The 22,500-nt window shown below is 58.0% G+C and overlaps 1 protein-coding gene across 4 annotated transcripts; it reads right to left on the bottom strand.

Moving 5' to 3' along the window:
* Positions 1–212: 212 nt before the first annotated feature.
* CBS (cystathionine beta-synthase) lies at positions 213–22,424 on the bottom strand. Of its 4 annotated transcripts, none has more exons than XM_086335839.1 (17): positions 22,310–22,424; positions 18,707–18,929; positions 14,909–15,015; positions 12,577–12,711; positions 12,016–12,095; positions 11,786–11,920; positions 11,199–11,268; positions 9,992–10,083; positions 9,123–9,248; positions 8,406–8,490; positions 7,995–8,100; positions 6,174–6,251; positions 5,872–6,006; positions 4,952–5,060; positions 2,910–2,994; positions 2,466–2,507; positions 213–1,052 (listed from the first exon to the last, which is right to left on the bottom strand). In XM_086335839.1, exons 2-17 carry the CDS (start codon positions 18,919–18,921, stop codon positions 895–897), a joined length of 1,758 nt encoding a protein of 585 aa, XP_086191965.1. In that variant the 5' UTR covers positions 18,922–18,929; positions 22,310–22,424; the 3' UTR covers positions 213–894. The 4 variants fall into 4 exon arrangements, with proteins under 4 accessions (XP_086191965.1, XP_086192048.1, XP_086192132.1 ...); XM_086335922.1 differs by lacking the exon at positions 22,310–22,424 and adding an exon at positions 21,143–21,404; XM_086336006.1 differs by lacking the exon at positions 2,466–2,507.
* Between the last annotated feature and the right edge of the window lie 76 nt (positions 22,425–22,500).

The following is a 22,500-nucleotide window of genomic DNA, read 5'->3' as shown; positions in this document are numbered from 1 at the left end:
GATCCTCTGGAGAAGGAAATGGCAACCCACCCCAGTATTCTTGCCTGCAGAATCCCATGGACAGAGGAGGCTGGCGGGTTACAGCCCCTGGGGTCACAAAGAGTCGGATAGGACTGACCAACGCACAAAAAGGAATGAAGTACTGATTCCCGCTACAGTGTGAATGAACCCCCAAAACATAATGTAAAATAAAATAAGCCAGACATGAGAGGTCACAGTATGATTCTCTTTATATGAAATATCCAGAGCAGGTAAATCCATGGACAGAAAGCAGAGTGGTAACTGCCAGGCGAAGTGGGGAGACAGGAGTGACAGTTTGAGAGGCGGATGAAAGGTTTTGGAATTTGACAGAGGTGGTGGCTGGACAACCTCTGGTAAACACTACTGAATTACACATCTAAAAATCAATCATTTTAGGTTACGGGAATTTCACCTCAATTAAAAAACCCCAAGCACTCCAGCCACTCCAACTGGCCCAGCTCCAAGTGGACTGTTGCCCCGACCCACACTTCCTGGGACCCATTCTGCTGCTCCCCGCTCTGGACTCCTTGGCGAGGCCCTCTCGCCTCCGCCTTCAGTCTCCCTACCCTGGTCATTCAGGGGTCTATCTGCCTGGCTGGGTTCTCTTTTGATAGATTTGCTTGCTGAAACATTTTAAAAGAAAGTTAAAGAAAAACACATCTAATGGAATAAACCATAAATAGATTCATTTAGGGAGACAAGTGTTATAGACGAGGAAACGACAAGATCTCTGCCGGCCCCGGGCTAAGCTATAAGCAGTCTTGCTACTGGTCTGGACAGAGTGACACCCAGCACCAGGAGGCTAAAAATCACCCGTTTGCTTGGTATTTACAAAAGCAAAAGAGAACAACCAAGCAGGCTCGCAGTGAGAAGTCAGAGCTGGGCCTCAGCCCCCGCGCCTCCGAGCTTCAAAGCACTTTCTGGTTTCGTCCTCTGGTTCCGCTCCCGGGTGGCCACGAAGTTCAGCAAGTCGATGGCAGTGACGACCCCGAACACCATCTGCCTCTTACTGGACTCCCCGTGGCAGCGGTCTGAGGAGGGACAAGGCCAAAGGTTCAGAGGGGCCTCTGCCCATCGCAGAGCTGAGGCCACTGAGCTCATCCCCAGGCACGGGCAGGTGGGCCAGCCCTGAGGCTGCCCCATGTCCACGGGCACCTGTGTGTCTGACCACAAGTGCCCTCTTCTCCCAAGAGTATCCACACAGGTGAGGCTGCAGAGAGCAGGGCCTGACCCCTCTGAGTCACACCCATGGGGAGATGCCCGAGGGTCAAAGTCATTGGAGCAGCTGGTGCCCAAGGTCTGAGTCTTGGCCTGAAATCCCAGTCCCACTCACACCCACCACCACCAGCTCGCATCTCTGGCTTACAATTCTGTGCTCAAACCCATGCCTTTCTCTTAGGTTTAGAATGAACTCGGGCCCCCTGCCCTGCAGCCCAAGGGTAGAAAGGGTGGCTGAGATGGTTAATTCGACATTTCAACCCAACTGGGCCATGGAGTGCCCCTACGCTGGGTCAAACGTCATTCCGGGTGTCTTTGGATGTGAACAACTCTTGACTGGATGGACCTAGTAAAACAGATCGCCCTGCCCAGTGTGGGTGGGCCTTGTCCAACCAGTTGAAGGCCCCAAATAGAACAGAAGAGCTGACCCTCCACGAGCAAGAGGAAAGAGTCCTGCCTTTGGATTTGGGAACATTGGATATGGGGTCTCAGGCCTGCCCGCTCGCCCTGCAGGTCTTCTTGGGGCATGCCAGCCTGTAAGCCGATTATACCTTACAGGGAATCTCTATATGCACATGTCCTGCTAGTTCTTTCTCGGGAGAATGCTGACTGACAGCTGTGGAGAAGCCCACGGAGGGTGGGGCAGAGCTGAGCAGTGGGTGGGAAATGACCAGGGTGCATCCCATTCCACCAGCTCCCACCTCCGTCTGTCCCTGACAACCTTGAGGGCAGAGGTCGACAGGGTGGGGGTGGGGAGGCATGGAGGTGCCAGCTTGGAGCATCTCAGAAAAAAGCACAGGGACCCAGAAGAGACTGGGGGCTTTAGGCAAAGGGGCAGCTTTGGAGGAGCACTGAGCCCTCAGGGGAGGGCAGTCGGGGTGGCCTCAGGCCCCCTGGGGACACCGTCCAACACCAGGTCTTTCAAGTTCCTGTAAAGGGCTGTTGGGTGTCTGTTGCGGCCACTCAGCTCTGCCAACACAGCACAAAAGCATCTATGGCAGTGCTTCCAGGTAGGGCTGCGTCCACGGAAACTACTCACAGACCCTGAAGCTGGATCCCTGGTCAGGGTGTGCAGGTGTTCAAACATGAGAATATGGTCAACACAGAGGAGGGCCCTCCCAGCCGGGCTCAGGGTCCAGGGCTGGACGCCCTCCCCTGCACTCGGAGGCTGCGGTACTGACCGCAGCGCCACTTCCGAGGTCCAGGGGTGGGCAGGGCGTACATACCTGCCGGCCCCCCCACCTCTCCCGACAAGGCCAGGTCCCGCGCTGTGGAGCCAAGGACGGGAGAGGGGTTAGAGTTGGCGCCCAGGCTCCTGGACCAACCCTCAGCGGGAAAGTGGTTGGGGGCCTTGGAGCCCACCACCAATTCTTGGGATTTCTACAACCTTGTTGTAGCCTAGAACCTGAAGGACACCACTGGCCTCTGGAGACGCAGCAAGGAGGCCTGGATTATAAAGCGCCCTAGCTCACTGGTAGCCAGCACCCAGGCCTGGCCCACAGCGGGGTCCCTCTGGGATCTGCATCCAAGGCCGGGGGTCAGTACCTCTGGCTCCCAGATGCCCTGGAGCTCAAAGCAGGAAAGCTCAGGGGTCGGGGGCTGGGCAGCCAGCATCCCACAGAGCTCCTGCTCCGGCACCCCCCCCCCAGGCCCCAGGGGACCCAGCTTACACTGGATCTGCTCGTGGACCACCAGGGCGAAGTGGTCCATCTCCAGGATGTGCGAGAGCTTGCCCAGCGGGTCCGTCAGATAGATCTGGAAGAGAAGCTGTGGTCAGTGCTCGCTGGCCGGAGCCCAAGGAAAGGAGCGGCAGAGAGGCTGGCATCCCCAAGGGGCTTTTCTGGAGCCTCCTGCTGACCCAAGAGACTGAACGGGACTCGACACTCATAAAAGAACACCTGGGAGAACTGGAAGAATTGATGCTTTCGAACTGTGGTGCTGGAGGATACCCTTGAGAGTCCCTTGGACAACAAGGAGATCAAACCCACCAATCCAGATCAAACCAGTCAATCCTAGAGAAAATCAAGCCTGAATATTCATTGGAAGCACTGATGCTGAAACTGAAGCTCTAATACTTTGGCCACCTGATGCGAAGAACTGACTCATCAGAAAAGACCCCTGGGAAAGACTGAAGGCAGGAGGCGAAGGGGACGACAGGATGAGACAGCTGAATGGCATCAATGGTCATGAGTTTGAGCAAGCTCCGGGAGCTGGTGATGGACGGGAAGCCTGGCGTGCTGCAGTCCATGGCGTCGCAGAGTCGGACATGACTGAGCAACTGAACAACATAACTGCAGAACTCAACGACTGGACCCTCGGTGAACTAGGGCCTTCAGTTATGAACAACGCAGTATTCACGTCCATTGGAACGAATCCCACGTGAGGACAAGACATAGTACTGCAGGGCACAGGGAGGGCAAGGGAGCATGGGGCCCTCCGTTCCATCTGCTCGACAGACACATGGTGAGAGCTTCCAAGAGAAAGAAGGAGGCACACTTAGGGTCCATTTCTCAACCCCTAGGGTGATCTCCAAAGCAGTGAGCCCCGGGGAAACCCCACTGGGTATGCTTAAACTCCAGTAACGGAGGCAGGCTCCCTGGGAGAAGATGCGAGCTCCAGGGCGGGAGGAAATACATCAGCGGGCCTTCAGCTGTGTGAGGAGGGTCGGGCCCACCTGCCCGTGGGTGCGCGTGCATGCTGAGGGGTACCCAACACAGCCGTGCTGGGCTGCAGGAGCAACTTCCCCAGTGCTTGTCTTCATGAGGTCAGATGCTGGACGTAGTCAGACCATGGGAGTCAGGATTCCTCCTCCCCTCTGGGAGAGCCAGAGCTCCACGGGGACCTCTTCATGCTGCTCAGTGACAGCAGCCAGCCCGCTGAGGTGGTGGCGGTGAGAAGGGGCAGCCCTGGGCAGGGAAGGTGTGCCCAGGAGATGGAACCCGCCTGGGTTTCCACAGTGCTGCATTCTTCTTGGGACATTCTCTGGACAGGGATGGGGATGCGTGGGGCCACACTGAAGGACCTCCTGAGTCTGCCTGCACCCCCCCAGCACCTCAGTGGCAAGGCATTGAGACCCCCGAGGATCTCGGTGGCACTCAAGCCCAAGGGACCGGGACTCAGCTACCCCCTGGAGGAAGGGTGTGGCTGCAGGCCAGCCTGGGACCCTAAGGGAGGGGGACTTAGAGGCTCGGCTCTTCCCTGAGGGATGGGAGGGCCATACACACACCGAAGAATCCACAGGAAACGCCAGAGACACAACAGAACTGGACTCAGGCACGGAAGGGTGGACAGTGTGCACGCACACTTCCGAGGGACCCTGAAACACTACTGTGTCAAAGCAGCCAGACAAGGGCACACACACTGGGGCTGCGTGTGCACACGAGCCTGGGGAGGGCACACACGGTGGGGCTGTGTGCACACACGAGCCTGGGGAGCGTGCACCATCTGCGGGACAGGGTGCACACCAGCGGGCCGGGAGGGGAGGGGTGAGGAAGCCTTCGGGTGTCGGTGAAACGTGGGTGAGACCTCGCCGATGCTGGCCTCTCCCCACCCGGGGCTTCTCACTTTGTGAAGCCAGGGCAAAGCCTCCGATTTATGGATCTGATGAGCTGAGCATTAGGGACCCGGCACCCTAGAGAGAGGGACTCCCCCCCCGCCTTCCAGAACAGAGCTGGTCTCGGCACTGCCTGCTTGGGTCATGTGGGGCACGTACCTGTTTGAACTGCTTGTAGATGACTTTGCAAACCTGGTCCGATGGCTGAACCTTCCCTGCGAGCAGGGACGACAGCATGTTCCCCAGGGTCACCATCCCTAGGATCACCCTGGGGAAGTGGACACAGGGCAGTGGTCAGCGCTGGCGCCTCTCCTACCATATGGCAGAATTCAGCACAGCCGCCCTTACGGCCAAACCCAAACTCCTCTTGGAATCAACCACTATCTGGTCTGGTGGCTCAGAGGATAAAGAATCCGCCTGCAATGTGAGAGACCCAGGTTCGATCCTTGGGTCAGGAAGATCCCCTGGAGAAGGAAATGACAACCCACTCCAGTGTTCTTGCCTGGAGAATCCCATGGACAGAGAAGCCTGGCGGGCTGCAGTCCATGGGGATGCAAAGAGCTGGACACGACTGAGCGTCTAACACACTAACACTGTCTGCCCGGGGTCTCTGTGTGGCACAGCAGTGACCCGATGCCCCACCCTGGGAGCTGACTGTCCGGTGCGGGCAGAGAGCAAACCAGTGGGTGAGTCCTTTGGGCATTTCCATTCTGACAAGTGTCAAGGGTCACCAACTGGCCAGGGTCCTGGGATGTGGGCCTTTTGGTGTTAGACCTGGAATAGTCCTGATGGAGGCCCGTCACCACAGCACGTCTGCCATGGTCTTCCAGGGAGGCACATGCTCCTGTGCACACACTGGGTGCGGGGGGTGGGAAGGGTTAATACGACCAGGCCCCACCCCGGCCAGGGCTCAGGGACCAGCCGTCCAACGCTCTGAGCATCTGGATGAAAAGTGACCGAGGTCAGCCGGCCAGCTGTGGGGTCGGCTGGGCCACCCTGCCCAGCAGTGCAGGCACGGAGCAGAGGGGCACACAGGCAGGGCCGGTAGGGCAGAGCACTGGACGGAGGCTGAGACTGACCCCGACTCGTCCACCACGGGCGCCTGGTCGAAGCCCTTCTCCCGGAGGATCTCGATGGTGTGCTCACAGGTGACGGTGGGCAGCACGGTCAGTGGGGCCGAGAGGCTCAGCTCCTGAACCTGGAGGTGCCACCACCTGAGGGAAGAGGGCAGGCCAGGGAGTCCGTGAACCGAGAGACGAGTGAGAACAGGGAGCCCTCGTGGGGCGTCCAGCCAGGTGAGGGACTGCACATGTGCCGCTGGGGACCTGGCACGCGAGTCCTGAGCCCCGCACATGTGGTCTCTGCCCAGAGGTGTCCTCACCATGGCCTCTTCACCGAGATCTCCTCCTCCTTCATGAAGCCCTTTTGCAGCATCCACTTGTCGCTCAGGAACTTGGACCTACAGCATCAGAAGCCACAGGGCTGGGCGGAGGGTCTCAACACCACCCCTGCCCCCAAAGAGGGCAGAGGGCCTCAGAGTAAGCCCAGACCCCACAGTCCAGCAGAGACCCCAAGGGGCTGGCTGGAGGCTCCACGAAGAGATCTGAGGGCTGGATGCCAGAAAGACCTCCTAGGGGATGGTGGTCAGTATGGGTATCTGGCCAACCAGAACTGAATATGCCCAGAGCACAGCAGAAGGTTCTGTGATGGGCTGGGACCCTGGGACTCGGGACCCTTCGCTGCAATGCCTGCACCTGGACAAACATCTCCTCCAGCAACAGATACCAGGAAACGAGAAGGGACTAGAAGTAACCACATGCGGATGCGACAAACTGTGGACAAGATGCTAAAGGACCCAAACCCGACCACCGCTTCCGAGGTGTCAGGAGCAGAGGCAGGGTCTTGCTCATGCCCCCTGCACACACCACCACCCAGCGGTGGGCAGGCCACCCTCTGGCCCGACCCCTGGACCCACCGCATGTCAGGACCCAGCTCACCACCCCCCACACTCAGGGAACAAGCCAGGGAACCCGTTATTAATATTTGTTTTTGCTCCCATTGCTGCAGCACAAGTCCCGGTAAAGCCCTGCCTGAACTTCCCGTCTGGCCTCGGATCCATTTCTACTGATCAAAGGGTCCAAGACCCCGGTCAGTAACAGTTCTGTCCCGAATCTCGTGTAGTCACAGCCCCTCAGGGCTTCTGGCAGGGGGAGCCTGTCCCACCAGGGGTCAGAGGACACCAGGCCAGGCTTCAGGGGCTGCCAGGGACCTGCCCCAAAAGGCAGATGAGGGCCAAAAAAGTGGGGGCCGAGGCCCCCCAGCCCCTAGCCCAGACGTCCATGCTGAGGACACGATCACTCACTCACTCCACCCTCTCTCACGCACACATAGGCACACGTGCGTGCCCACACAGCAGGCCAGCCAAGCACATGGGGAGATGGCCATTCTCATGCACTGTGTAGTGTGGGTGGGTAGCCAGGCTCAGGGCAACTTGGCAGTGGACGCCCAGAGGTGACTCACCCCCAGCTGGAGTCCCGGTTACGGAATGGCCCCCCTGGGGGAAGCTGAGCTCACTCGAGGTGTGTAACTCTTGGGTCACTCTTGGGTCAGGGAGGACACCAGAGGGTACACGCATCCATGGAGGAGGGCATTAGCCCCCTGTGACCTCCGGCCCACACTCCAACCTTGGCTCTTTCGGCCAGTGACCCCAGGCAGGGCCATGAGCCCAGAGGAGCCAGAGAGCTCCAGGTGCACAGACACTCAGAACCACTGGACTCGAAGGGGCCTCGGGGGCCACTGACCCCAGCCTGGGTCCCCCCAGTTCAGGGCCAGACTGTGAGTGAGCAAAGGATCCAGTGGGCGGGGGTGGGGAGCTGCTCTCAGGGTGGCCACGTCCTTGTCCTCACCCTCCATGGCTGAACAGGAGGCCCTGAGAGCTCGAAGGAGTGAGGGGACACACGGGGTCCCTTCCCTGGGGAGTCCCGCCAGGCCCCCAAGTGCTGCCACGATGAACGTGCACAGACTTCCAAAGGCATCTGGGAGACCCAAGCTGGGGACAAGCCGGCCGAGAACGCGTGAACTCCAGGGACACGGAGCGGGGCCGCAGACCCCAGGCTCCCTGGGCCCTGCCGTAGGATCTGGGGGAATGGCCGGGAGCAGAGACAGCGCAGGCACTGGAGGCCGGGGAGGACGGAGGCCTCACATGTAGTTCCGCACCGAGTCCGGCAGGATCACCACACAGCGCTGGCCTTCCTGCAGCTCCTGGGCAGCCTTCACGGCCACGGACATGGCACTGCCAGAGCTGCCACCTGCCGAGAGGGCAGGAGGGGTCAGACACGCCAGGGGGGCGGGGGGCTGCATGTGCACCCAAGTGTGGGCACGCCCACACCTGCTCTGGAGAGATCCTTGGTGGATGAGCTGGGTGTGGGGTGCTGGGGGACCCCACTTTTCACTATCCGTCCACACCCTGCTCCGTCTCCCATCTGCTCAGCACTGCACCACCAAAGCCTCCCGCGGAACTCAGAGCCCCGGGCAGGTGGCCGGGCGGCCAGAGCGAGGGTGTCCCTCACACGCTGGACGGAAGCTGGCAGGGCAGAGTGCGGCATCCACTCACCACACAACAGCCCCTCCTGAGCGATCAGCATGCGGGCGAAGGCAAAGGCCTCCTCATCGTTGCTCTTGAACCACTTGTCCACCACCTGCGGGAAGCCAAGGACAACGGTCAGCCCGGGCAGCGCCCAGCACTCAGCAATCAGGTGGGGGGGTGGGGGTGGGCGTGGGGCCCACGGCCCAGTTTGCAATCTCGCAGACGACGGTGGTCCAGGTGGCCATGACCTCCAGGGATGCAGCCCAGCCTCTGCTGGGATCCAACACTCACTCTGCAGACCTAGATCGTCCCCCCTCCCCCTGCCCAAGGGTCCACAGTGTGCCCATGGCACCTAAACTGCCTGCCAGCCCTGCAGCGTGGCCACACTGTAGCCTAGGTCTCTCTGCCTGAAGCTTCCTTTATGGTCCTTAAAAGCAGCCTTCTCTGTGCTCCTCACATCTCCCTCCTTGGCCTGCTCACCTGCCCCAGCCGCCCAGCTCCCTCGCTCTGCAGGAAGGTTTGTACACAGACAGGACGTGCCACACCCCTACCCATGGCCTCTGTGTCCGTGGCAGGAGCTCACTGACCACAGTACCGTGAGTCACCACGTGAGACCTCTGGGACAGCACCTCGTCTACCACCATCTACACAGCTCGGAACTCATTTCTCTGCTCCTGCTGGGCCGGTCACCCGTGCCCCGCTGGACAAGGCTGAGGCTGGCCCCGCCACTGCTGCCCCGCCTACCGTGCGGTCCAGCACCGTGGGGATGAAGTCATAGCCGATCCCTTCCACCTCATAGGCCGTCTGCTCCGTCTGGTTCAGCTCCTCAGGCTCTGCGAGGATGGAGCCTTCGGGATCCACGCCAACAATCTGTGGAGTGGGCGTCCTTAGGGCTCCAGTCTCACCTGGACATGCCCGGCTGGCATCAGGGTGCAGCCCCGCTCCCAGGTCTCAAGACTCAAAACCCAGAAGCCCAGGCCCAGGTGCTGGAAGATCACATGTTAAATGTCCAGCTCGGGGCACTCGGGGTGGGGCAGTGGGAGGCTGGGGGAAGTGGATTTCCGGCAAACTCCTCCCGTGCAGGGCACCTAGGACAACCCTGGAGAGATGCCAATGGACAGTGGGAGCCTGGGGCGAGGGGCAGAGCTTGGATGACCTCTCCTGGACATCAGAGAAACAGGCAGCAAGAGAGGATATGCGGGTACCACCAGTGGGGTCTTTCTGAGCCCCTCCCCAGGCCCAAGTGCCCCCCCCAGATCTCAGAGCCCAGGGCCTGAGCGCTTACAGCTCTGGGACAATCCTGGGAGGCCCCCCAGCTGGACTCTCCCACCCCAGTCCATCTAGGCACCCGGGTCATGCACTGCTGTCCTTTATCACCTGGCAGGGCAGGTCCACACACCCTACAAGATGTAAGGCTGTCGGGGCAGAAGTGTCGGGAGCTAGAACTTTCAGCTCTAAAGCACAGGCCGCCCTGGGCGCCCAAGGCCAAGCAGACTGATGGCTAAGCCTCTGGCTGCAGTTCAGGCCACAGGTGGGAAACATACCTGCGTTCAGGCCCCCATCTCCAGGCAGGGCAGGGCGGGGTGGTGCCCATGCCCCTCGCAGTCCCTCACCTTGCACCCAGGGCACTTCTCCTTCAGCTTCCTGGCCACGCCTGTGATGGTCCCACCCGTGCCCGCCGACGCCACCAGCATGTCCAGCCTCCCTAGGGATGGAGAAGTGTGTCAGGGAGGACATCCCCAGGAAGGAGCGGCCATGCCCCACCAACTCTTCATAGGAATCAAGAATGCTCTCATACACGACAAAGGCAGGTCATCCAAAGGGCAAAAGCAGAACTGTTCTCATGCTGAAACCTTTCATCACATCCTCCACCTTGAAGAAGCATTCACCGTAATGGGGACCCAGGAAGCCCCATTTAATCTAAATGGCAGCCAGTCATAAACCCCATGAGAGTTGTGAATCTGTGAACAGGGGACCTTCCTGCAGGGGGTGGGGCACAGGGGGCTGTCTGATTTCAGATGACGTGGGTAAGTGAACTGAACTACCAAAGGAACTAGAATTAACCACTCAGCTCAGCTCTGACATTGTCTGGGCTCTCTCGGCACCTGGTGGCCAGCTCAGGCACCCAGGAGGCAAGTCAGCGCAGGCACCCATGCTGAGGCAGATGCACTGTTTTTGCCAAATGAGAGGATTCTCACATGTAAAACCTGGGTGAGCAAATGCCTGGACCATGCTGCCTGGCTCCTGGGCACAGAATGAGGGCACTTAAGCCAACACCAGGCTCCAAACAGGAAGCCAAAGGTGCCAAGCCCCTGGCAGCCACTCCCAGGACTCTCTCAGGAAACAGCCCTTAGAGAACATCGCAACCCCCGTGTGGTTTGGCACCAAATGTGCAGAGAGCTTCCAAGAAGCCAAGCTGCAAGCCACCACCCCAGGTCTGCACATGAGAAAACCCGAACGCTGAATTCAGTGCCCACACTGGCGTTTGGGGTCAGTGCCGTTCAGCAATGTGAAGCCCCCACTGTGAGCCTAGAACCAGCCTGGGACATGCTTGTTCCCTGCACTTAGGAGCGCCTACAAGTTTGGAGGAAAAGACTACTAGGTAAACAGATATGATAAGTTGGGTGTTGCAGGCGAGGCATGGGCAGAGTCCAAGAGGGCAGAACGGAGGGCGGAAAATGCTCCTGGGAAATATTCAGGGTAGCATTTCACAGAGAAGGGATATTTGAACTGGGTTTTGAAGCATGAATAGGAGTTTATCAAGGAGTGGGTAAGTGTACACTCCCAGTCAAGATGGACAGCAGAGTTAGAGGTACCCACCGTCACACTGCTGCAGGATCTCCTCGGCTGTGATGTCATAGTGAGCGAGGGGGTTGCTGGCGTTGCGGTACTGCCAGGAAAGAGCAAAGGAGCCATGATGAGGTCAACGCACAGAACTGGCAGCAGCCACAGGGTGCCAGGCAAATGACTCAGTGCAAGTCAGAGGGGCTCCTGTGGCTCAACAGACACCAAGCATCAAAACCAGCTCTCCAGAAGATGAGATTTCTGAATTAACCCAGACGTGGAATGAATGACAAAGAAGAGCATCCAGTTAAAAGGTCTGCATGCATTTTATGTCTTAGAGAGCTCCCAGGGTCCTCTGCAAGGGACATTCCAACCCAGCGTGCTGAGCTGAGCCCTTGAAGTGGGCACACGAGCAGCAGAGCCAAAGGCTTGCCGACCCCATCAGCCACACACTGGGCCGGGAGAGGGCAGCAACTGCATGCCAGCACATCGGTCACTCTGCACCCCGCCCCTCCTCCTGCAGAGGCAACACCACCCGCAAGCCCCCAACAGAGATCCCCCAGGGAAGGCCCCACTCGGTCCAAACCTCTGGGAGCGTGTTCAGCCCTCAGCCCTGACCTCACCTGGTCCAGGATGTGAGAATTGGGGATCTCATTCCTTAGCCTCCAGGCCACCCCTACGTGCGACTCGGGGGAGTCAAATCTGGCGTTGGTGGGCGTCCTCACAATCTCAGCCCCCAGTGCCCGCAAGACATCCACCTGCAGAGGCACGTGGCAGCCTTCAACTCCCTGCCAGGCCTGCAGCGCGGGGACAGAGGCCCGGGAGCCGCCCCATCCCCCGCCCACCTGCCTACCTTCTCTGTGCTCATCTTCTCCGGCATCACGATGATGCAGCGATAGCCCTTCACAGCGGCAGCCAGGGCCAGCCCAATCCCTGGGGACAGGACATGGGGTGAGAGGGGCCATGGCACCCTCCAGGCCCCACCGCCAGCCCCAGAGGCCCAGGGGAGAGGGCACTGGAAAAAGGCCCTCCGTCACCCCCTTCTGCCCTCGAATGAGGGGAGAAAAGGGGGTGCATGTCGTGAACCCCAATTCCTCCAGCTCACACTGGGAGCCGGGGAGGTGATAATAACAGTGGCTAAGCCTCCAAGCTCCCAACGCAGGGTGCCTGGGTTTGCTTTCCGTTCAGGAAACTAGATCCCACATGCCGCAAGTAAGACCCACATGCCACAATTAAGACCCAGCACAGCCAAATGAGCACGTAAATATTTCAAAAGCAACAGCAGCAGACATTGTGGGGCTCACTGTGGACCCAGGGGCTGCTGCACCGGAGGGGAGAGTGACCCTGAATGCAGCCGGGGGGGCACTGCCGCTCCCACCCCCACCGCGGGCCCGGAGGAGGAGGCAGCGCCCACCTGTGTTCCCCGACGTCGGCTCAATGATCGTGTCCCCAGGCTTTATGGTCCCCTCACGCTCGGCATCTTCAATCATCCGCAGGCTGATACGGTCCTTCACGCTCCCGCCCGCGTTGAAGAACTCGCACTTGGCCACTGGGAGCCAGAGAGGCATCACGAGAGGAAGAGGCCCTGAGCCCTAACTGATGCCTGCTGTCCCTTCCCATCACCCGATACGCCTGGGATGCAGCAGCAGGCTTCAGGGGTTCTGAAAATCATCACTTTCCACTGTGCCTCCCACACCTGACCTGGATGAAGGTGCATGCCCACTGTGGCTTCTCTCACCTGTCCATCCTACCTGCCATGCACCATGCGACGACTCCAGGTGAATGAGACAGAGGAGCCAAGGGGGCCCCCACTGGATGGACGGAGCAGAGCCACCCCCATGAGGCAGCACAGGCCCAAAGAGACATGCTGGGCATGTGCTGGGGGTGGGTGGTGACTGGAGCCCCAGGCTTAAATCGGGCCCAGTGGCCCTGCCAAATGACCTCATATCCTGAAGTAACAGCCCCCCCATCACACGGCCAGACCACAACCAGCAGACCCTCCACACCCCAATCCCCTGGGCCTCCTGGCCATCCTCCCCATCCTGCAGGCAGGATCGCCCTTGCTGTGCCCAAGCCTCTGCTTGTCTTTCCATAGGGGCACTCCCTCCCACCTCTTAAAACTATGCCATGTCAGTAAAAGGGAGCGATGTGGCTCCAAATGTGATTGGCAGGGCCCTGGCCAGCCTGGAGGGCCCATAGTTTGCGTTCCATCCTGGTCTGTGCTGGCTTCTGAAATCCCACAACCAGAGACAGGTTTTCTCTCCCGGGACTCACAGAGGCCCTGCTGGGACAGTGAAGAGGGCTCTCAAGTGTCTGACCGCTGAGGAGGCCTGCGCCCTGGACTCTTGCCGGCCACACACTTGAATTAGTTAGAAAATTCTAACGAGCCCATGGAAAGGCTGGCACGAAGGCAGGGATTCCAGCTGATCAGCCGTGGGTAAGCCACATAACCAATCTGAGCCTCGGTTTTTCCACCTGTAAAATGGACACACTAAAATGTTTCAAGGGCTCTTGCCGAGTTGAGGTGCAGCAAGCCAGTACTCTTGCCTAGAAAATCCCATGGACAGAGAAGCCTGGCAGGCTGCAATCCATGGGGTTGCGAAAAGTCGGACATGACTCAGTGACTTCACTTTCACTTATCACTTTCATGCATTGGAGAAGGAAATGGCAACCCACTCCAGTGTTCTTGCCTGGAAAATCCCAGGGACAGGGAAGCCTGGTGGGCTGCGTCTATGGGGTCGCACAGAGTCGGACACGACTGAAGTGACTTAGCAGCAGCAGCAGCAGGCCCATGCCTACAGGGTACTAGGTAATGGCTTCTATTATCTGACGTGAGAGCATGGAGCCCACTATGGCACAGCCCCGGCAGCGAACCCCTCCCCCACCCGGTGGTGTGTTCTGCTCACTGCTCTGGAGAAAACTCTTCACTGCAAGGGGAGGGGTGGGGGCAGGAAGGCTCTAATGATGATGCCTCTGGGGTGAATCGACCACAGGGCCTCAGTCCCTCTAGGAGGCACCAAGCCCCTAGACCCCCACACTCTCCCCTCCCCGGCTCTCTGCTCCAGCACTGGGCCTGGTCCCCTTTCCCCCCAACCAGGACCTCTGCACCTGCCACTTCCTCTGGGTCAAGGCTGACGTCTACCTGGGCTCCGTGCCCAGAAGAGTGGAGGTGAAGAAAGCCCCTCACCCTCCCGTGTTCCTGGAGATAGCCTCCTGCAAAGATGCCCCCTCCCCACAGGACTTGGAGGAGACTCAAGGGCGATCCCCTTGTGTAGGGGGCCCAGGCAAACACAGCCCCCAAATTCCCACTGCGTCTCATGAATGACAAGTGTCTGTCTAAGCCCCCAGGGAGTCACTTCCTGCCTGGCTGATGGCTGAGACCCTCCTCACAATAGTCGCCCCCACTGTCCCGTCAGCCCGTCCAAGCCAAGGCGTGTCTGCTCCTCCCTGGGATGGTCCAGGACAGAAGGGTCCCGCTCTGCTCCTGGGCTCCGGCCCCCTCCTCCTGCAGCTGCAAGGTTACATCACCCGCAGTCCCCGCTTGGGTACCACCCCCGACGTCTGCCTGGACACGCTGCTGTCCACACTCAGGTCTCGGCTCTCTGACACCGACGACTCCGGAGCGGCCTCGGTCACCCCACAGCGCCCCTCCCTGTCGTGTATGCTTCTGACCTTACCCAATGTGGAGGGACACCCGCCCCCCCAGGCCCACAAGACTCGCATAGGGCGAGGAAGCCGGCACTCACAGAGCTCACACTTGAGGCCAAAGTTCCTCCCGATCTTGTTGATCCTCACCATCGGGGTATCCCCGATTTTCTTCAGGATATCCGGCAAGATTTTTGGAGATTTTACCCTTAAACAGAGGAGGAGTCCGTGATTACTCAGAAAAAAACAAAACCGGCTTTGGCAGCACAGCACATTCTTTTAAATAAATCAAAGAATTGGCTTTCACAAGCATCAGGATGGCGATTATACAAATCCACGCTTGGTAAAAGGCACACACACACACACACACACACACACACACACACACACGGGCAAGTGCACCTCAAAACCCATGAAAACGAATGTGATTTAGTAACAGCTGCACCGGTGTCTCCAGGGTTTGCAAACGCACGGTGGTAACAGACGGTGTCAGTGGGCAGCTGGGTGACGTCCCCACGATCTCTCTGTGCTATTTCTGCAACTTCTTTTGAGTGTTAATCTGTCTGCCAAGTGGGAGACCCGGGTTGGATCACTGGGTCAGGAAGATCCCCTGGAGAAGGGAATGGCAACCCACTCCAGTATCCTTGCCTGGAGAATTCAATGGACAGAGGAGCCTGGCGGGCTGCAGTCCAAGGGGTCGCAGAGGGTGACACGACTGAGTAACTAACACTTTTACTTCTCAAAACAACAGCATGTCCTGGTCTATCTTTCTCGGGGTTCTGTTTGTTCATTTTTCTGGCTGCACCACATGGTATGTGGGATCTTAGTTCTTCAACCAGGGCTGGAACCTGTGCACCTGTACCGGGAGTGGGGGTCTCACACTGGGCCACTGGGGGAGCCCCAGTCTTTTTAGGGTTTTTGATATTCATCTCCTCTCATGGCCCCTGCCTCCTGGAATACCTCCTTTCCTTCTCTTTGATGAAAAAACTGGTAGGGACCTGAGGGCAGGGACCCCTCAGAGGGTCTGGCCACCAGACAAGGACAGTGGCTTCAGAGCCCACCCAGGCATCACTCGGGTGTCTGTCACAGGTGTGGGAAGCTCGACTCGCAGGCCAAAGAACAAAGGCTGGTCACCCCTGTGCTTGGGGCCAGGGTCAGACGACTCCCAGGTGGGCTTCCAGGCTCAGAGTCGGATTCGCTTCTCATGGGTCAACGGTCCCCATTCAAGTTGAGTGACCACCCCCTGCAGCAGTTCTTCCAGCTGAGAAGCTGGTGACAGTTGACAGGGGGTGTAGGACAGCCCAGCAGCTGCTCAGCTGTGTACACACCTTGAACCTGCGTCTCCCAAGTGGCCCCCACAACGCACCCTCCACCTTCACCCTCGAGGAGAGATTCAGATCCCACACTCTTGCCCCATCCACGCCAAGGAGGTGCCACCAATTCTTGCTGGAATATGCAAAACTGAGCCGAAGAAACACAAAGGCTTCCTACGCTCTGGATCTCTCCTGTACCATGGCTCCCACAGCTGAAGGCACCCCGGCCCCCACAGCAAGAGCCTGTTATAAATGTGGATTCTTCACCCACCCCCAAGGTGGTGAGCCAGCTCCCCAGGAATGCTGCCTTCCGCCCCTAGCCCAGACATGCGGCGACATGGCCCAGCTGGAACCCTTGCACCTTCCAAGGTGGTGAGGAGCTAAAACAGATGCCCTGGGCCGCCCCGGAAGCAGGCTCAGCCAATAGAGGTGTGGGCATCAGAGTGAGGGGAGAGAGCCTGGGCAGGGACAAAGGGCTCCTGACCCCAGCCTTGGAGGGAGACCAAGTCCTAGGGGCAACCCTGGGGTGGACTCATTAACTAATTAAAGCCAAGGCAGGAGAACTAAACACCTGGGGAGGGCAGGAGGGGTGGCTGAGTCATCCACCCCCAGCAGAGGCTTATGGACTAGAAGGAGAGGGAGGCCTGGCCTGCCTGTAACCCCACCCCCACCCCTGCCCCCAGCAGGGGCTAATGGGCAAGCGGAGAACTCAGGGTTCCCGACTCAGTACAAGGCCCTGGGGCCAGAAAGTCACGGGAGAAGTTGGCCTGAGGTGACCAGGGCAGGAGCCTGGGGGTAGACTTAACACCTCATCTCAGTTGCCTTTCCTTTTTCCTTTGGGAGAGCCCACAGCACCCTGGAACAAACCTGAAACCCCTCACCACGGAGGGGCCTGCTTTCCCCTTTCCTTCCGCAGCTCTTCCCCCGGCCCGGTGCTCCCGCTCTGTTCCTCTAAGTCCACCCCACCTGGGAACCATCTGGAATCCCCTTCCCCAGATACCCACATGCCTAGCATCTCCTGCCAATCCAGGTACCACCTCTGAAGTCTCCCCGAGTCACGTGGCCACGCCACCATCTCATCACCCTCTGGTCTCCCCGCTGGGACCCCCAGGCTGTCTCCTTCAGGGACCCAGGTCTAGAGTCCCACAGTAGGTGAGCCCTAGTGCCTCGGGCCTGAGCCCAGCTCCTCACAAACAGTGAACCTGAGCTGTGTCAAGCGGTTTGGGGGGGACAGCAAGCCTGCCAGGGCGCTGGAGGAGGGTCAGGCCACCGCGTGGAGCACAGGTGTGGTGCCAGGTTACAGCTTGGGTACAATGGTGTCCAGGCCCAGGTGAGACGCTCATGGAGCCGTCAGGAGTCCGGGCCTCCCCAACCCCAGCCTCACACAGGCCCTTCACCCCCTGCCCTGGTTTGCTTTGGCAGTGAGGGCTTGTGACGTCTGGCCAGTAGCCATCTTGGCCTCCTGAGCTCCCAGCATTGAGATGTGTTTAATGTCGGGAGTTTCTGGGTTTGTAAATGTCATTTCTGTCCATTGACCCCACTTTGGAGCACACCCCCTGCACATCCCCAGTTCTGAATCTAAAACCAGTAAGCATCGGCGTCGGCATAGCAGTGTATGAGAAGTAAGAATCAAGCACCTAAAAGGTACATTCTTATGACACTTATGTTCTACTGTTGGGAGGTTACACCAGGGAAATAAAGATAATCCTAAGATGTAGTGGACTTGATTTGAGTTTCACGGTAGGTCAGGGATTTTTGCCTTTTTGTCTTTCCCACTGATTATCTCCTGCACCTAGAACAGGGCACAGACACAGGAGGTGCCTGATAAAGATGCATGCACTATATGAACTCTATTTTCCACCACAGTTCTTCAAACTGAGATCACTGCAGACAGTGAATGCCTGAGAGCGCTTAAAATCATGGCTTGTTCATCCAACAGTCTCAGTCCAACCACAAAAACCCCACTATAGAAAAATATTTCATGACCTGGAGTTAAGTAGAGAAGGCAGACATGGTTCTAATTACAAGAATGCGCAGTCCTGGGCTGGCAGGGAGAGCACCCACCTAAGGGCTAGCATGTGTGCATACTCAGCCACTCAGCCATGTCCGACTCCTTGCAATCCCATGGACTGTAGCCTGCCAGGCTCCTCTGCTCATGGAATTTCCCAGGCAAGAATACTGGAGTGGGTTGCCATTTCCTCCTCCAGGGGATCTTCCTAACCCAGGGGTCGAACCCGAGTTTCCTGCACTGGCAGGCAGTTTTTTTTTTTTTTTTTTTTAACCACTGAGCCATCAGGGAAGCCCAGAGACATCCTTAGCATTGCAAGTGGATTCTTTATCACCTGAGAAGCCCCACCTAGGTGCCGGGCTACAGCACAAACAAGCCGTGGCCTCTCTGAGCCCTGGGGGACTCAGCTATGAAATACCTCCCATCTCAACTCACCATCCACCTAGAGTGATTGCAAAGGATGGAGCAGGGGGCGGGGGGTCATACCCCAGGTCCACATGACCATCTGGCTTCCAGAAAACAGACCCTCCCCTGCAGGGTAACAGATGGACCATCTTAGGATCATTAGCGGGACTCACAGGGCAGCGTGGCAATGTGGGGAGTCGGCGACCGGCCTGCCGAGTTGCCAGGAACACCTGCTTGGGGCGTCGGGACGGATCCACAGCAGCTCCTTGGCTTCCTTGTCCTCCGGAGGCTCCTTCTCCAGGCTCCCTCTCCCCAAGTGTGCCCCTGAGAGGTGGGGGCACCCTGCAGACCTGCAGAGGGTGTCTGCGGGGGATGTCTCAAAAGGCATGGTGGGACCTGCCAAAGGGAAGGGGAGGAGAAGCTGTCAATTCAGCCTATTTCCAGATTCCTGCAGAAGAGCCTGCTTTACAGCTCCCATCTGGAGACTCCTGCTCACCCGGCCTCCTCTGGGTGTGGGGCTCCTCTCACTCAAGAAGCTGGACAAGAAGAGGCATACCTATGCAGGCACAGCTGCTGTGCAAAACAACTGGGCGCTTTCCCCAAAGGTTAAACGTACAGCTACTGTGTGCCCCAGCTATCCCACTCCTACACACCTACCCCAAAACATGGAGACAGGCATCTGTCCACCACATTGATAACAGCACTATTCACAACAGCAAAAACATGGAAACAAACCAAATGTCCATCAGTGGGTGAACGGATAACAAAATGCGGCTTATCCACACAGTGGAATTGTATTTGGTCACAAAAATGGAATGAAGTTTTAATTCTCAACATATGAACACACACACACACACACACACACACACACACACAGCAGCTATGTAGAGGTAATGAATGTTATTTATCTTATAGGTTGATTGTGGTGTCTTTTCACAATGAATATGTAAATTAAAACATCAAGTTGTATACCTTAAATATACACACAACTTTTATACATCAAAGATATCTCAACAATGTTGTGTTAAAAAGACTACATTGAACGATGGAAATAATTAGAGGAAGATGAAGATAGTAATAAATATATTTTTACCCTAAAAAAAGGAAACATTCTGCTAAGTCAAGTAAATCAGGCAAAGAAGAAACATTGCATGACTCCACCTATACGAGGTACTCAGAACAGACAAAATCAGAGACAGTGAGAACAGAGGTTTCCAGGAGCTGGGGAAAGGAGTCACTGTTTAATGGGTAGAGTTACCATGAAAAAGTTTGGGGTACAGACAATAGTAATGGCTGCATAACACTGTGAATGTAAGTATTGCTACCAAATTGTAGTTATGAATGGTTAAAATAAACAACATATTACATGTATTTTATCAAATTTTTAAAATTCATGGAAACTTAAAACAGATGACAAAAAAAAAAAAAAAAGGAAAGAAAGAAACAGGAATGGACAGCCATCACTCACCAGGCTGACGACTGAAAATTTATCAGGGCTCCGACTCTATAAGGAGCAGTGAAGACTAAATGGAATGAGGTCTCCAGAAGGGAACCCCAGAACAGAAAAGGGGAAACTAAGGCACTCTGAGTAAGTACGGACTTAAATCAACAGTAATGTTCATTGATTGCAAAAAAAACCTAAGATGGTAATAAGAGGAGGAACTGTGCTCAATGCGTTTGTGTTGGGGGCGGGGCGGGGGGGGGTTGGGTTGTGAGAACTCTGTTCTATTCCCAACTTTTTTATAAATCTAAAGTTCCCCTTCCCCAACCTATCTGGAGCCCTGTGGATTTGGAAGGTCCCTGAGAGGAGCTCAAGGTAGGGATGTGGCTCCAGGTGATCTCTGAGTGCATCCCCACTCCCGCCCTCCTCCTGGAAGCTAGAGGGACCCCAGCCCCCAACCCTGTGCCTCTGCTCCCCAGGAGGCTTAGGAAAGCAGTTATGCTGTGAACAGGTGGGGTAGTCCAGGTAGAACTGGGCCCCACACTTGGAAGTACACGTGGAGGCTAACTGACCGGCTGGCTCGCTCCTCCAGAGCAGGCCCTGTGGGTACCGCTGCCATCAGCAAGAGTAGAGGCACCCCAGCAAGAGTAGAGGTAGCCCCAGCTGGTTCCGTCTCCCAGGGCGGGGTCAGGTGCAGACCAGAGCCCAGCAGGTCGCCCCAGATGCACAGGCAGAAGCCTAGGGAGGCGGAGACCCCCACCCTTCGCAATCACATCCATTTCAAATCCCCGAGGCCCTTTCAAATTCTCCCCCAGCTTTCCGGGGCAGAAATCAGCCTTCGAGCTCGTCTGCCTGAAACGTACCTGGAGCAGTGGTTCCTTCAAACCCTAGGATCAGCAAATATTTTTTCAGGGGTTTAGGTTCCCTCATGAAACGCTGCAAGGATATCCTACGTCATTCTTGCTCCTTATCAAAAAGCCCGTGCGGCAAGCGGGACACTGCTTTAGCTCCGCGGGGCGCCCGCCGGCGTGGGAATGTGGTTCTTCCATCACGCAGAAGCGCCCTCTCCCCCCATCAGAGGCCCACAGGCCGGCAGCCCCAGGCCGGGGAACTGGCCACAATACCCCATAGACGCGGGCAGCCCCGCGCCTCCTAGGTGGCGACCTACCTCGCCTCGAGCAACCTCCGGAAAAGTAAGGAGCTACTGGGAACTCAGACTGGAGCAGACAGTCTCTACAGAACCCACAGGCACTCGGTGCGACGCTCGCTGGGCGACTGGGTCCCGAACCCGCGAACTAGGTCCCGCCCAGCCTGGCTAGGCTCCAGGTGGGCTCAGTTCCACGCAGGCAAAGCGCCCTGCGCGCCGACGCATGTGCGTCCGGGGCAGGCGGGCTCACTTAGCGCCGCCCTGCCGGCTCCTGCCGCACCTCAAACCGCAAGACCCTCCTCGGGTCACGACCCTCGACAGAACCCTCACCCCACCCCCCCACCCCCCGCTCCCTGCACACGCGCCCTAGTCGGTCCAGGGGTCCAGTCAGGGCCAAGGGCGTGGAAAGTAGTAAACTCCTGTTTCCCAGTGAGACTTTCCAGGCGGAAAATCGAGCCTCTCCAGTGAACCTGGAGACCGCGGGTCACCCAGACTATCGGAGGGGCATTTGGGGATATCGTGTGGGATAAACACCCCCAAGTAACCCTTGGGAGGCTACGTTTTGCGCTCCCCCCTCCTCCTCCTCCACTTCCCCTCCGTACTGTCCAGCTCAGCCACCCACCCCGTCTAGGGCTCAAAGTATGGCACCCTCCCCCATTCCCTTGGTTCGTGCCGTGGGCGGGGCCCTGCGCTCCCTCGCCACGCTACCCCCGCCCGCGGGCAGCCAGGGCTCGTGCGGCGCGCGCAACCACATCAATATTTTACACACACACAACCCACTTAATAGAATTGACGGAAAAGAGCAATTTACGAAACGACCATTTTTCATCCAAAAAGCAGCAAAAAATCAATGATGGCACGCACCATTAGAGCGCACCTTCCGAAAGTACCCTCCCCAGGTCTCGGCCCCACGCTCCCCGGCTCGCCCCCACTGCTGACCCCTGCTCAGTCTCGGGAGCTGGAGCGGAGGCCCTACGCCACGTGGGCGCGGAAACCCCCGCTTCAGGAGAGTCTGGACTCGCGCTAGGAGTGGGTCTGGGACGCCGCAGGCGCGGCCCCGGCTCCGCCGCGAGCAGATGCAGATGATGCAACACTGGCCCGCGGTTGGGCGGCGGGGACCCCTTCCGAGAACCCAGCCAGATCCCTCCGCCTAGGGTTGAGGCGAGTCTCGGTCCTACAGGTGCTCACCTGGACCGAGACCCGAAGAGAGAGGAGGGGTGGGCGCGTCCGGGAGCGGCGAGCGGCGGCCGGGAAAGCTGCGACGAGGAGACGCAACCCCAAGGCTGTTGGCTACCCTGCACCCGGCGGCCAGAGTGGGAGGAAGGCGATTGGCCGAGAGAAGGGGGGCGGGGGCCGGCACCCGGCCAATCCCGAGTTGC

This window comes from Bos grunniens, chromosome 1 (genome assembly GCF_055505025.1).
Source record: "Bos grunniens cultivar Pamir isolate PY7600 chromosome 1, Bosgru_T2T1.0, whole genome shotgun sequence".
NCBI classification, from domain to species: domain Eukaryota; kingdom Metazoa; phylum Chordata; class Mammalia; order Artiodactyla; family Bovidae; genus Bos; species Bos grunniens.
This window is presented reverse-complemented; position numbering and strand designations above follow the sequence as displayed.

Coding starts and splice junctions, on each gene's coding strand:
- CBS (XM_086335839.1), bottom strand. CDS start 18,921: ATGCCTTTTGAGACATCCCCCGCAGACACCCTCTGCAGGTCTGCAGGG. Junction 12,096..12,576: donor GCCGACGTCGGGGAACACAG/GTGGGCGCTGCC, acceptor TCCTGTCCCCAG/GGATTGGGCTGGCCCTGGCT. Junction 5,061..5,871: donor CCCGTGGTGGACGAGTCGGG/GTCAGTCTCAGC, acceptor CCACTTCCCCAG/GGTGATCCTAGGGATGGTGA.